At 42.5% G+C, this 13767-nt stretch overlaps 1 protein-coding gene across 4 annotated transcripts in view; it reads left to right on the top strand.

Annotated features, from left to right (window-relative positions):
* The window catches only part of ATG9B (autophagy related 9B), a 411143-nt gene that overhangs the window by 173131 nt on the left and 224245 nt on the right, over positions 1-13767 (top strand). For all 4 annotated transcript variants that reach the window (XM_069210766.1, XM_069210767.1, XM_069210768.1 and 1 more), the window contains one exon: positions 1459-1626. In XM_069210766.1, the coding sequence (XP_069066867.1) occupies positions 1459-1626 (168 nt within the window). The remainder of the gene's footprint in view (positions 1-1458; positions 1627-13767) is intronic.

The raw sequence follows: 13767 nt of genomic DNA, 5'->3' as shown, positions 1-13767 counted from the left end.
ATATAGAAGTGCGTAGGTTGATGAGGAGTATAAGATTAGCTGAGCCACTGGTTTTCAGGTATAATTAAGTATGCACTGTCTCTAAGATTTTGGAATTCCATAATGGTTGGGATTTAAATGAGTTTCTTTCACCAAAAGACTTAAAGACATTGACAATTCTATTGTGCTTGGTTTCATTTAGAAGGGTTTCTGATATGAAAGCACTGGATATAACGAGTAGAATTTATTCACCGGAGGGTGTTTGTTTCTGTCTAACTAAAAGGACTTAAACAAATTCATATTCGATATATTATCTTTTTTTTTTTAAGACAGAGAATATATATATGTATGGTTGGGTGTATTAAGGAGTATGAGAAGGAAACAACGCAGGTGGTACCAAGTAGATTGAATCAGTTACATATTTCTTTTAGGAAGTCTTTTAAAGCGGTGTTTTCTCCATCGCTTGCAAGAAGTATTGAAAGAGTTAATGAGTAAAGCAGGTGTGGACGTTAGTGTGTTTGGTGCACACTAAGTGAGAGGAGCAACTGCTTCAAAAGCTTTCATGATCAGCGGTTTGTTGCAAGATATTCTACATTGTGCTGATTGGTCGAATTATGTGACCTTTAGGAAGTTTTACTTTAAACCAGCGGTGAATGTCGCAAATTGTTTATTGGAAATGCTTTAAACTTGCATAATGTTAGCCTCCAGGTCTTGCCATAAAATGTAGATTTTTCACAGCTTGTTGAACAGAAAATCTGGATTTTATTAAAGTCATGGAGCCTAATATTATCCCTCCTGTTAACCCAACCCTAATTGAATGTTTTTTTCTGTTTATCATGTAGCAAGTGGAAAAGCATAATGACGATCGCGAGATGGTTTTTCGAAGAGCTGATGTTAATCTTGTTTGGATTGGTTGGAGACTACGTTGTCCTATGGATTGGTTGTTCCATAGACTGACGTAGAGACAGTTCTACATTTTAAAGTTATTTACCGTCGCAGCTGCTAAAAATAAGGCTACGGGCTGGGGGATCTCTGGTTTTATTGTGTTGAGATTCTAAGTTCTATGTTCTTTAAAGGAACTGCTGTGAGTAGTGGCAATAAAGAAATACCCATTATATTGGCCTCTGTTTCTTTAATAAAATCCAGATTTTTCTGCCCACCAGGCTGTGGAAAATCTACATTTTCCTCGCTAGTTTCTGCCCTTGATTTAAGGAAGGCATCTCATATTCACTGCTTTCTGTTATGGATGAAGGTTGTTTTGAACCATTCTTTTTTTGTTATTTTCAACTGTCATTTTTGGGGGTATTTTTGAAATGTTAACCTATTGATAGTCTCTAACATGTTTTGAGGGAAGTTTGAGTGATAGAGATACTTTTTTTGTTGGTCCCCACTCTGAATTTGAGGAAATGATGTCTCTGAGAGTCTTATCTACAGGTAATCACAGCTCTTTGTTTAGGGTTTCTTGTTTGTCCTTTGCAGACAGTTTGTCTTCGTTGTGACCTTCACCACTTTTCTTTTCTGCTGTGTGGAGTATGACGTGCTCTTTGCCAACAGACCTGTGAACCACACTCAGTCTGCCACATCCTTGGAACGGAACAAGGTGACGCTGACAGATGCCATTCTCCCATCCCCGCAGTGTGCCAAGAGGTAATGTCATTGTGTAATAATTGTTGTGCTCTGCTTGAAAACCCCTTACTGCTTCAAGGTAGCAGGTGATGTTGCAGAACAATCTTTTAGGGAAGGCTGGCTCTGTAATCTTAGTTAATTCTCAACAAAGTGTAAAAAAAAAACTTCTGTATGGCACTTGTTAATTTATACCTGTACTGTCCAGCGCTGGGACAGTTTAAATCTATGTAGCTCAAAACACAAGTAGTTTTGCCTGAAATTATTAAGATACCAACCTATCACAGTCAAGGAGCTCATAATTGATATGGTTAAGACCAATTAAAAGAGGCAAATTTAATTGAAACTTCTTTTGGTTGAATTGTGGGGGTGAACGAGGGTTGTTTCGGAGTTGAGACCTTCATATCGAGAATATACTGTCCATGTTCCTGAAATGGATCATTTTTCTATTTCGACTGGCAAATTTATCCTTTTGATTGGGAAACCTAGATTGTGTTCTATAGGAAGAATGTGCCCACATGATGGTCCGCTTAGCTCTTTCACTGCCAAGACACCCCCCCCCCCCCCCCCCCATTGCTGAGCTCTTCCTTTGGCTAATTGGGCCTCCATAAATTTTTGTACACTTAAGGTATCCATGCCAAATTTGCATCCTTCTTTTCCAGCATCCTGGGGATATTAAAGGTGCCAAGGGTTTGTGGATTCCCTGGGAGGGACTGAGAAAATAGGCAAAATATTGCAACATTAGGAGTTTAAAAAAAAAAAAAAAGGGAAAAAAGTGCTCCAGATAAACCTGCCTGTTTTTTCCCCCTAAAATTGACATCTACAAACCATTTGCTGTACTAAGGCCATCTTCCCAGCTTTCAGGGACATGCAGAGCTGAATAAAAAAAAACTAATGTTGTACCACAGTTTTGGAGTTTAACCTATTTCCCCTATTTTGTTGTGCTCTGACCCTACTTACAGTTTGTGATGGAAGCCAGTATAAAACCCATGGTTGATCCAGAAAAGCTATACATTTCAGAAAAGTAGACAACATTCTGAATTCAGCAACGGTTCATATGTGTAGCTCCCTCAAGATTTTCCAGAGGAAAATAACTGTTGAAAATGTCTAGGAAAAAATAGGCACTTATGACAACTTTTTCGTCTGTAACTTTTTATCAAGAAGGCAGATTGACAAAAGCAATATATCATTACATCCGCTAGACCCCTTCTGGTTGTGGGGATACATCAGGTTTGTAGGTTCTTCAAGAACCCAGGCCACCGAGAACAAACAACTGAGCTGCACCACACAAAGCCTTTTCATTGAGTACTGAGTATAGACCATTCATTAGAGCGAAATAGGCAGAGTGAAAAATGGGTATCAAGCAAACTTATGTATTTCTGAAATGGGCACATAATATAAAGTTTAGGAGCTGTGGTTATTTCTACTACCGTAGGATTTGAAGTGTATTTTTCAAAATTGCATCTTTCTTATACACTGGCTTGAATTCTAAAGGCACAAATGCAGTGAAATACAATCAGGAATAACAAATGTTCTACTATTCTGTGGTCCTACACATTCCTGATAAAAATGGTACCTCACTTGTGTCGGTAGGCCTACTGCCTGCAACAGGAAAAAGCCCAAAACGCAACATGAACTCAACACATTTTTCCACCCAAAATGGACCGTCTTTTTCCGATGTGGGTAGCTCTAGATTTTGGATCTGATCTCAGCCGTCACCTAGGGAAGCTAGGGGTATCCGGGGTGGGCTGACTTACGTGGCTCACATTGCATTTGTTTACCCAGAATCCCTTGCAAACCTCAAACTTTGACTAAAAACACATTTTCCTCACAGTTCTGTGATGGAAAGTTCTGGAATCTGCAGAGAGCCACAAACTTTTTCCACCAGGCATTCCTCCAAGTCTCCTGATAAAAATTGTGCCTTATTTGTGTGGGTAGACCAAGTGCACGAGGCAGGAAACGGGACACAGCAAATCTTTCCAACAAAGCTGATTTTTTCCGATGTGGGTAGCTCTAGATTTTGGACCCTAGCTCAGCTGGCACCTGGGAAACCTAGCCAACCTGTGGATCCCCCTAGGTTTTCTTACCCATAGCGCCATGCAAACCTGTAATTGTTCCTAAAATCATGCATTTTTCTTACATTTCTATGATGGAAACTTCCAGAATCTGCAGGAATCCACAAAATTCCTGCAACCCAGCATTGCCCCACATGTGCCAATAAAAAAGCTGTGCCACGTGTGGTGCTGGGCCGGGGGAGCGACTAGAAGGGATTGAACCAAGGACAAAGGGAGCATTTGCGTGGAGACTCCTATTGAATTTGGTTGGAATTGTTCCTGTCACTGGCACTATACCCAGCCACACAAGTGGGGCAGAGTTTTTATTGGCACAGGTGGGGCAATTCAGAGTGGTAGGAGTTTTTTGGATTCCTGCAGATTCCGGAGGTTTCCATCACAGAAATGTAGGGACAAGTTGTGACTTAAGGCAAAGTTGGAGGTTAACAGGGCATGATGGGTAAGAATATGGTGTGGGTTCATTTGAAGCACACCACCTTGGACTTCCCCAGATGTCTACTTTTCAGAAGTGACTTGGTCTGGTAGGGTTTTGTAGGTAACAGCCAACCCAAGCCCAAAAAGTGCACCCATTGACCATTGCAAGTGGGAGGATTTTGGGAGTTAGCCAAATCAACACCCAAAAGAGTCAAATTTATTTTTGCTTGCCATTGGAATGAGATGCTTTAGATGGGGAGAGGAGGGTAGCAGAAAGACAGTGCCCATCTTTTAGGTGGGCATTGTCATGCCCATCCTGGGCAGCCCCCACTCCTACACTAATTAAAAAAAAATCCCTGGTGCCAAGCTGGGTATCTGCCCCCTCCCCCCCCCGGGACAGAAAGGCTGTGCCTGTTTATTTGGGGGGTGGGGAGCATTGACGGGCAGCCCCTACACTAATTAAATACAACATTCCTGGGTGTGCTAGTGGTCTGAACTATGCCATTTAAAAATGGGTGTAGTGTTAGACCTGACTGCCTAAGGGTGATCATTCCCCAACTATTTGCCTACCTCGCTCCATTTTTCTTACCCTGTTTTTGCTGGTTTTAGGACTCTGTGCACTTTACCACTGCTGTCCAGTACTAAAGTGCATATGCTCGCTTCCCTAAACATGGTAACATTGGTATCTACCCAATTGCCATATTTAAATTACCTGTAAGTCCCTAGTAAAGTGCACTACAGGTGCCTTGGGCCTGTAAATTAAATGCTACTAATGGGACTGCAGCACTGATTGTGCCACCTACATAAGTAGCCCCTTAAACATGTCTCAGTCCTGCCATGGTGAGGCCTGTGTGTGCAATTTCCCTGCCACCTCAACTTTGAATTTACAACTACTTGCCAAGCCTTAAACACACCCTTTTCTACATATAAGTCACCCCTAATGTAGCCCTAGGTAACCCACAGGGCAGGGTGCTTTGTAGGTAAAAGGCAGGACATGTTCTCTATGTGTTCTATGTGTCCTGGTATTGAAAAACTGACAAATTAATTTTCCACTACTGTGAGGCCTACTCCTCTCATAGCCTAGCATTAGAACTGCCATACTTTTGAGTGGTAGATTCTGATCTGGAAGGAGTGGCCCTGTCATGTTTAGTATGGCGAGAACGGTAATAGAAAATCCTGCTTACTGATGAAGTTGGATTTAATATTACTATTTTAGAAATGCCACTTTTAGAAAGTGGCCATTTCTCTGCACTTACTAACATCTGTGCTTTACAGTCTGTCTCCAATCCACGTTTGATCTGTGCTGGTTGACAGCTCACATTGTGCATTCGACCCAGACAGCCATAAACATAGGACACTCAGTCACATCTGTATTCATCTGCATACTGAATGGGCTCCCTGGGCAGAAAGGGGTGGAGGGGCTCTCTCTTACGTTTCAAGGCCAGTGGCCTGGCCTCAAACAAAGGACTTATAACCCCAACAGTGTTCCCGGCAGACAGGACTGGGTTGAAAGGGGAAATTGTTCACTTCTCTTTGAAGTTTCCCCCCACTTTAAAGGCATTTTTGGGTATATAAACTGGGTCTCTGACCCCACCAAATCGGACACTTCTGGACCTACACCTGGACTCTGTCAGAGAGACTGCCTGGCTGCCCAAAGGACTCTTCTGGACTGCTTTACGGAAGGGCTGTTTTCCTGCTTTCCTGACTGGTGCTCCTGACTCTGCTGGAAGGACTCTGCCTTCCTTCTGAAGTGCTCGCCAAGTCCTCATGTGTTGGAAAATCGACGCAACACCTGCAGAAATTGATGCAACGCCTGCCTCGGGGCTGGAAAATCGCTGCACTACCGACCGAAACGATGCAGCGCCAGACCTGCAACCGAAAATCAGAGCATCGCCTGCCTCGGCTGAAATTTTGCCGCATTGCCTACTGGATCGATGCAGTGCCTTCTCCTTCTACCAGCGCATCAAGGATTTTCAGCGCATCGTCCCTTGGTGTCAAAATATCACTGTATTGCAGTAAGGAACCACGGCTGTGCCCCTAAAATCAGAAGCAACAACTTATTTTTCCACACATCTCCTCCTCTGCAGCCCCCATGCATCGTTATTTTTGACGCATCCCAGGTACTTTGTGATAGAAAGATCCAACCATTAATTCCTAAGGATTGAGGCTCTCTTAAACCTTTAAAAAGTGATATTTCAACTTTGCTTATTGGATTTTTGTTGTTTTGACCCTATTTTATTCAGATAAATATTATATATTTTTCTAAACCAGTGTGGTGTATTTTTGTGGTGTTTTCACTGTGTTACTGTATGAGTTATTGCACAGAAACTTTACACATTGCCTTCTAAGTTAAGCCTGCCTTTTCTGTGCCAAGCCACCAGAGGGTGAACACATGATAATTTGGTTTGTGTTGTGACTTACCCTGACTATGATTGTGGTACCTACTTGGACAAGGGTGTATACCTCTGCCAACTAGAGACCCAGTTTCTAACATTGGTGATCAGCGGTGAGGATAGGACTTGTTTGTGCGGTTCCATATAATAGCAACGTGTACACTACCCACCCACAGTCAGAGGTCAATCTGATTTATTTCCATTTTCTGCAATTTTCCCTGCTTTGATCTTTTAAATCCTATACATCATGTCTCTGGCTGGTCCACGAGTGGAGCTGGGGTGTTTGACCTGGCTAAGCTGGAGGAGTATACAATCCCCCAGCTGAAGGGCTATTGCAAGGATATGGGGGTACCGGCCAATGGAGCTTCAAAGAAGGGAAAGTTCCAAAAGGTGCTGAGAGCCTGGGCAGAGTCCTGCAACCAAGAGCATGATGTGTTGGGAGAGCCTGAGAATGTCTCTTCTGAGGAACTGCCAGCAGCAGTAGGGGATGAAACCCCTGGATTTGTTCTTCTTGCGAGACCAGGAAGCAATGTCTCCAGTCATGGCCAGGCCGCAGAAGATGTGTTAAGGGATATGGCACAAATGTGGCCCCCTTAACTGAGCTGACTTCTAAAAAAAAAAAAAAAAAAAAACAGCCCAGGTTGATGATTTTGCAGCGGCTTGTCAGAAAGCTTTTGATTCCCTTAAGGAAGCCATTTGCACATCACCTGTGCTCAGGGCCCCTGATTACTCCAAGAAATTCATAGTGCAAATGGACGCATCAGAGCATGGCATAGGGGAAGTCTTAGCGCAGCTGAGTAAGGAGGGCCTAGACTAACCAGTAGCCTTCATTAGCAGGAGGTTACTTCCACATGAACAGAAGTGAGTGCAATTGAAAGAAAAGCTGAGACCATACCTGTCAGGGACCCACTTCTGGGTTCAGGCAGACCATGGGCCCCTCAGATGGCTCATGCAAATGAGGGGTGAAAATCCTTAACTTTTTTGGTGGTCCATCTCCCTACAGGGTATGGACTTTACAGTGGAGCATCTCCCGGGGACTGACCACGTCAATGCAGATGGTCTCTCCAGATGTTTCTGCCTTAGTGATGAGACCTCCCAAGAAGTTGAGTAGCTCTCCCCTCTTTCAGCTGGGGGGACGCATGCTAGACCTGGCAACCTTAGGGTCACCCTCCATCTTTTTACCTGCCTGACTCCCTCCATTTTTCTGACCCTTTTTTTGCTGGTTTTAGGACTCTGCGCACTTTACCACAGCTGTCTAGTGCTAAAGTGCATCTGCTCTCTCCCCGAAACATGGTCATTGATTCCTACCCAATTGCCATGTTTAATTTACCAGTAACTCCTTAGTAAAGTGCACTACAGGTGCCCCGGGCCTGTAAATTAAATGCTACTAGTGAGGCTGCAGCACTGATTATGCCACCCACATAAGTAGCCCCTTATCCATGTCTCAGGCCTGCCATTGCAAGGCCTGTGTGTACAGTTTCACTGCCACTTGACTTGGCATTTAAAACTACTTGGCAAGCCATAAACTCCTTATTTCTACGTATGTCACCCCTAACATAGGCCCTAGGTAACCCATGGGGCAGGGTGCTATGTAGGTAAAAGGCAGGACATGTTTATGTGTTCTACGTGTCCTGGTAGTGAAAAACTCACAAATTCATTTTCCACTACTGTGAGGCCTGCTCCTCTCCTAGACTAGCATTAGAACTTCCCTTATATATACTTTTGAGTTGTAGATTCTGATCTGGAAGGAGTGGTCCTGCTATGTTTAGTATGGCCAGAACGGTAATAGAATTCCTGCTTACTGGTGAAGTTGGATTTAATATTACTATTTTAGAAATGCCACTTTTAGAAAGTGGGAATTTCTCTGCACTTACTGACATCTGTGCCTTACAGCCTTTCTCAAATTCACGTCTGGTCTGTGCTGGCTGACAGCTCCCCTTGTGTATTCGACCCAGACAGCCATACACAAAAGACACTCAGTCACATCTGCATTTATCTGCATACTGAGTGGGTCTTCCTGTGCAGGAAGGGTGGAGGGGCTCTTGCTTACATTTCAAAGGCCACTGGCCTGTCCTCACACACACAGGACTGATAACCCCCCACAGTGATCCTGCCACACAGGACTGGACTGAAAGGGGAACTTGTGCACTTCAAAACCACTCTTTGAAGTTTCCACCACATCAAAGGCATTTTTGGGTATATAAACTGGGTCTCTGACCCCACCAAATCGGACACTTTTGGACCTACACCTGGACTCTTTCAGAGAGAGTGCCTGGCTGCCTAAAGGACTCATCAGGACTGATTTACTGAAGTGCTCCTTTCCTGCTTGTTGCCCTGCTGCCTGGTTCTCCTGACTCTGCTGGAAGGACTCTGCCTTCCTCCTAAAGTGCTCTCCAAGGGCTTGGATTGAGCTTGCTTCCTAGTTCTGAAGTCTCAGGGCCAACAAAGACTTCATCCCTTCAGGAAATCCTTGTCTGTCGGAAAATCGATGCAATGCCTGCAGAAACTGACGCAACGCCTGCCTCGCAACTGGAAAATTGCCACACCGCCAACCAGAATGACACACGCCAGACCCACAACCGGAAATCGACACAGCGCCCGCTTCATGGCTGAAATTTCACTGCAGCGCCTACCGGATCGATGCTGTGGCTGCTCCTTCTATCAGTGCGTCAAGGACTTTAAACACTCTGTGCCTGAATGTCCCTGCTTGGGGATCGCTTTCCCTGGGCGATTGCCAAGCAGGGATCCACTTTGGAAAGGTACCATTGGAAAGGAGAAATTCTCCCCTTTCCAACGATACCTTTCCCCTCTGGGTCAGTGCTCGGGGGGCTGTGATAGCCACATGAGCACCGATGCAGAGAAAGTGAAATGTGCAGATCGGCTCATTTCTCTTTAATTTTTTGGGGAATGACAGCACTCTGGTGACATTTCCTCGAAAACACAGAAACAGCATTGGGAGATGGGGGAGCTCCTGAGGCTGTTTGCTTGTAAAGGAAATCCCTCTGGTGCCTGTACCGAAGGGGTTCCCAGTGCTGTGTATGTCGGACGTTCAGGAGCTGTACGACGCACACAAGCACTGTGACTCGTTTCTCCACCTGGTATTATTTCTAACTACTATATAATACATTTTCCGCGCTTCTTGTGTTTTAGTTGTAAAGTGCTCATAGGGCCTTGTGCCTGGATCCTTTACATGGAGGTCCTTTGTCCTTGGAATTGGCTAGATCAGCAGCAGATTTTCCTGATGACCAACCGCATGTCTGGGTCTCTGAACACCAGGGCAATAGTGCTAAGCAGGCACCAGCTGGCACACCACACATGGCGGCTTCACCCAAGGTTGCACAAAACACCTTCAAACAGTGGTGCATGCACTGGCTAGGTCTGGTCACTATCTCTGAGAATATTGGGTGTGCATACTAGTGCAAGTTGGAGTTCCCTCAGTGAAGATGTATTTCACCAACAATGGAACCCCTGTACGTGTTCCTGTCATTATTTCTCTTACCTTGAGTTCTGAGGAAAGTCTAGCAAGACGGGGGCCAAGTCACTTCAATAGCTCCGGATTGGACCAGGAGGATGATGTACCTGAAATGCTTGAGCATTTGCCTTCAATCCAGCTGCGTCTATAGTAGGACCTCCTGTCACAGAAATAGGGGAGGGTCCTGCACCCAAATCTTCACTGTCCGTCTCCTCGATTTTGAAAATTGAGTGGCAACAACAGAGCTCATTTGAATTACTTCTTGAGGTAGTGGATGTTATCCTCGCAACTAGGCATCCTTCAATGAAATGTATCTATTCTGGGTGCTGGGAAAAATTGTGGCCGGGTGTAGAGACAGTTACCCTGATTCCATGAAAGCCAAACTCTCTAATGTGTTATTTGTGCCGTCATTGTCCCTGCAACGTCTAGTAGCAGGCACAAATAAGGGTTACATGTCGACTCTATCTTCTTTTTTTTTGTTTGTCACACCAGCCTTCTTCTTTGAAATACCCTATTGCAAAACCTTTTGCCATGCCACAATAGGACCTTAATAGGCCTGACATTTCTTTTGTGTACACCATTTAAACCTATGCTTAATTGTTTTTATGCTATTGACCACTGTCCTTCCTAGAAGGTGCAGCGGCTCAGCTTTAATTATCAATGCCCCACATCAAAACATTTGGAGCACACACAGACTCACAAGTCAGAATATTAATGACAGTTTACTGATAACGTTAAACTTTTGACTGCAATCTGTAAACACTTTCTAAACAGGCGGCATTCTTTTAAATTTGAGACAACAAATGACCAAACAAAGTTAGGGAATAAAAAGTAACATAAAAAGTATCAAGAATTATGCAGAGCAAAAGTTTTCTCTTTTCGCATTTTAAGTGTGTTTTCCTGGCCCGGTGATTATAGTGATGTTGGTCTACACGTTTGAACATTTTTTTCACTATCACAAACAAGAAAATGCATCCCTAGGTTCAGATCCTTTTGAAATATGCAGGATAAGTCTTTTTAGATATTGTGCTTTATTTATGCAAAACAATATTTTGTTTTTTTACTCTTTATTTACATTTTTCACTCAAAATCGTTAAGACAGTTTCATTTAGTGAATACAATTAGAGGTGGAGGGTGAGAATAGAGAAGTAGCTAGCACAGCAGCCTTGGGGGAGAACAGAAGGTTCTGATGGATGTCTGTTACACAATTGTCGATGATTTATGTTGTGTGTTTGTTTATTAACTAGAGATGCCCCATGGTTTTTGTTAAAAAAAAAAAAAAAGGAAAGATTCTTGAAAATGCAAACGCTAGCACTTTCTTTTGCATTCCTTGCCATGACTTTGACTAGAAAGAAATAAACTTGACAAGAAGGTAGGGAAGATGAATGGATATTTGTAGATGTGCTTAGATTAATTAAGGCTTCCTGGTGCAGTAATGGAGATGGGTGCCATTTTATAAGTGAAACACAAAGTTTTAGTTTTTTTCTCACACTCTGGAAGGAAGAAATGTGGCAGATCCAACCTGGCAGTGAATTCTACAACATGAGAAAGAACGTCCTCCAAAACGTGGAGCATCGAATTTCATCCGAGTGTGGAGAGCAAAATTAACTGAAAGGATTGTGCCAAAAAAGGTTTTGCCTTAAGAAAGACAGCAGCAACACCGTACATAGAACTTTAACTTGCACTCTCTTTGCAACTTGAACCCAGTGAAGTTGCATAACGAGAGATGGGGGAAGCATGATCAAATTGTGGTGTTACACAGAAAGCTGAACTGCAGATTGTTGGATGATCTGAAATGTAACCACTAGAACATTTGGAGACCTAGACATAAAGGACTGCTATATTTCTGAACCAATGGTAACAATTATTCCTTATTATGGAGTGTTAGGATCCATCTACAAAAACTCAGAAAAAACAATATCTAGGATCCGGTATCACCTAAGCCACTAGTGCCAGATTCAGTTTAATTGTAAAGGCTAGGTTGTGGACATCTTTGATAGCATGGTTTCATTTCTATGAGCTAGACGTTTTAATGCTAGAGTTCTTCACTAAATGCACTTAACATGTCAGATTTGAAATACTTGTGCCATGTTGCACCTTTTGTAGCATTACAGAAGTAAACTTTGAATTCTTGTGTGCGCAAAGGTCATACATTTACTTCAACAACAGGAGGAGCTTTGCTAAACCAAATTCTTGACCATCTTTGTGAATCAGACAGTTGGCTTGTAAAATCGGCTTGTACAAAGGCCAAGTGGCATTCGTCCACTTGGTTCAAACTTACGTTGCCCCCTGGTCCCAGAGGGGTTGGTTTTCTTGTGCTCTCTATGTTCACAATCCTGACCTCTTACACTGCATTTTAGCATTCTTTTAGTATTGTGTAAAATGACGGCACTGTCTTTTATTTGTAAACATGAGAAATGTAATACAGCCTTTCTTTATGAGAATGAATATGTGACAGAACAACTAGGTCCTAAACAACTTTAGCCTAAACCACTACTGCTAAACAACTAAAATGTCTCTACAACTAAGTACTGAACAACTACTGTCTAAACAACAATTGTGTCTGAATAACAATTGCCTACAACTAGTATGTATATTAGTTGTAGGCAATTGTTATTCAGTACTGAACAACTACTGTCTAAACAACAATTGTGTCTGAATAACAATTGCCTATAACTAATATGTATATTAGTTGTAGGCAATTGTTATTCAGATACAATTAAGAACTGAACAACTACTGTCTAAACAACAATTGTGTCTGAATAACAATTACCTACAACTAATATACATATTAGTTGTAGGCAATTGTTATTCAGACACAATTGTTGTTTAGACAGTAGTTGTTCAGTACTTTTGAGTTGTTTAGCAGTATATATAGAGACTTTTTAGTTGTTTAGCAGTATATATATTGTAAACAACTAATAAACCATAAAAACCAAAAAGAAAACCTTAACTTAAAATTCGTTGTTCAGGCAATTGTTATTCAGGCACAATTGTTGTTTAGACAGTAGTTGTTCAGTACTTAGTTGTAGAGACGTTATAGTTGTTTAGGAGTAGTTGTTCTGGCAAGTAGTGATTTAGACCTCGTTGTTCAGGATGTTTCCCACGAGAATACAACGGAGGAAAGGTTTTGAGTTGCTCTAAGATGTTTTCCACTAGGAAGTTTGCTTCTCGAAATTAATGATAGAACGTGAAATCTAGTAATACAACTACTGCACATTTTCTCAGAATCTACTATTAATTTTAACCTAGTTAAAATCAAATACTTAAGACACAGCTTTCTTAATTTCACCATGTGCACTTGAAAAAGATTTGTGATTACCAAAAAAAATCACCTAACCCTAAATAAGGTTTGAAATTGTACAATATGTTGGAGGCGATAAAATAAATACTAAATTATGCTGTTGAAAGTTTAAAAAAAGTCTTGCTGAATCTCCCTTTTTCCTCTACCCTACCCTCCTGATAGCAGGCTGAGGCAGTGTCTTGCTTGCTCACTGCTGATCATTGTTCTGCACAATGATGAGAAACGTATACTAACAAACATTGTGTTGATGCACAAGGAAAACAACTATCCAAGGGAATATTGCTATTCACTATCAGAAGGTCTTCCTTATCTCAGACACTTCTGTGCGCCTCCTAACTGAACTGCAGATTATGTTGGTGCAACCTCCTTACACCACCTTTCCAAAGGAATATTTCTGTTCGCTTTCAGGAAGTCTTCTTTACATCTGTCACTTCTGTGCGCCTCCTGAGTGAGCTGCAGATTCTGTTGGTGCAACCGCTTTACACCCCCTTTTTTTCCAGACAAACTAGG

The sequence above is a fragment of the Pleurodeles waltl genome, chromosome 10 (assembly GCF_031143425.1).
Source record: "Pleurodeles waltl isolate 20211129_DDA chromosome 10, aPleWal1.hap1.20221129, whole genome shotgun sequence".
Classification (NCBI taxonomy): domain Eukaryota; kingdom Metazoa; phylum Chordata; class Amphibia; order Caudata; family Salamandridae; genus Pleurodeles; species Pleurodeles waltl.
The sequence above is the reverse complement of the archived record's forward strand: the minus strand, read 5'-3'. Positions and strand labels throughout refer to the sequence as shown.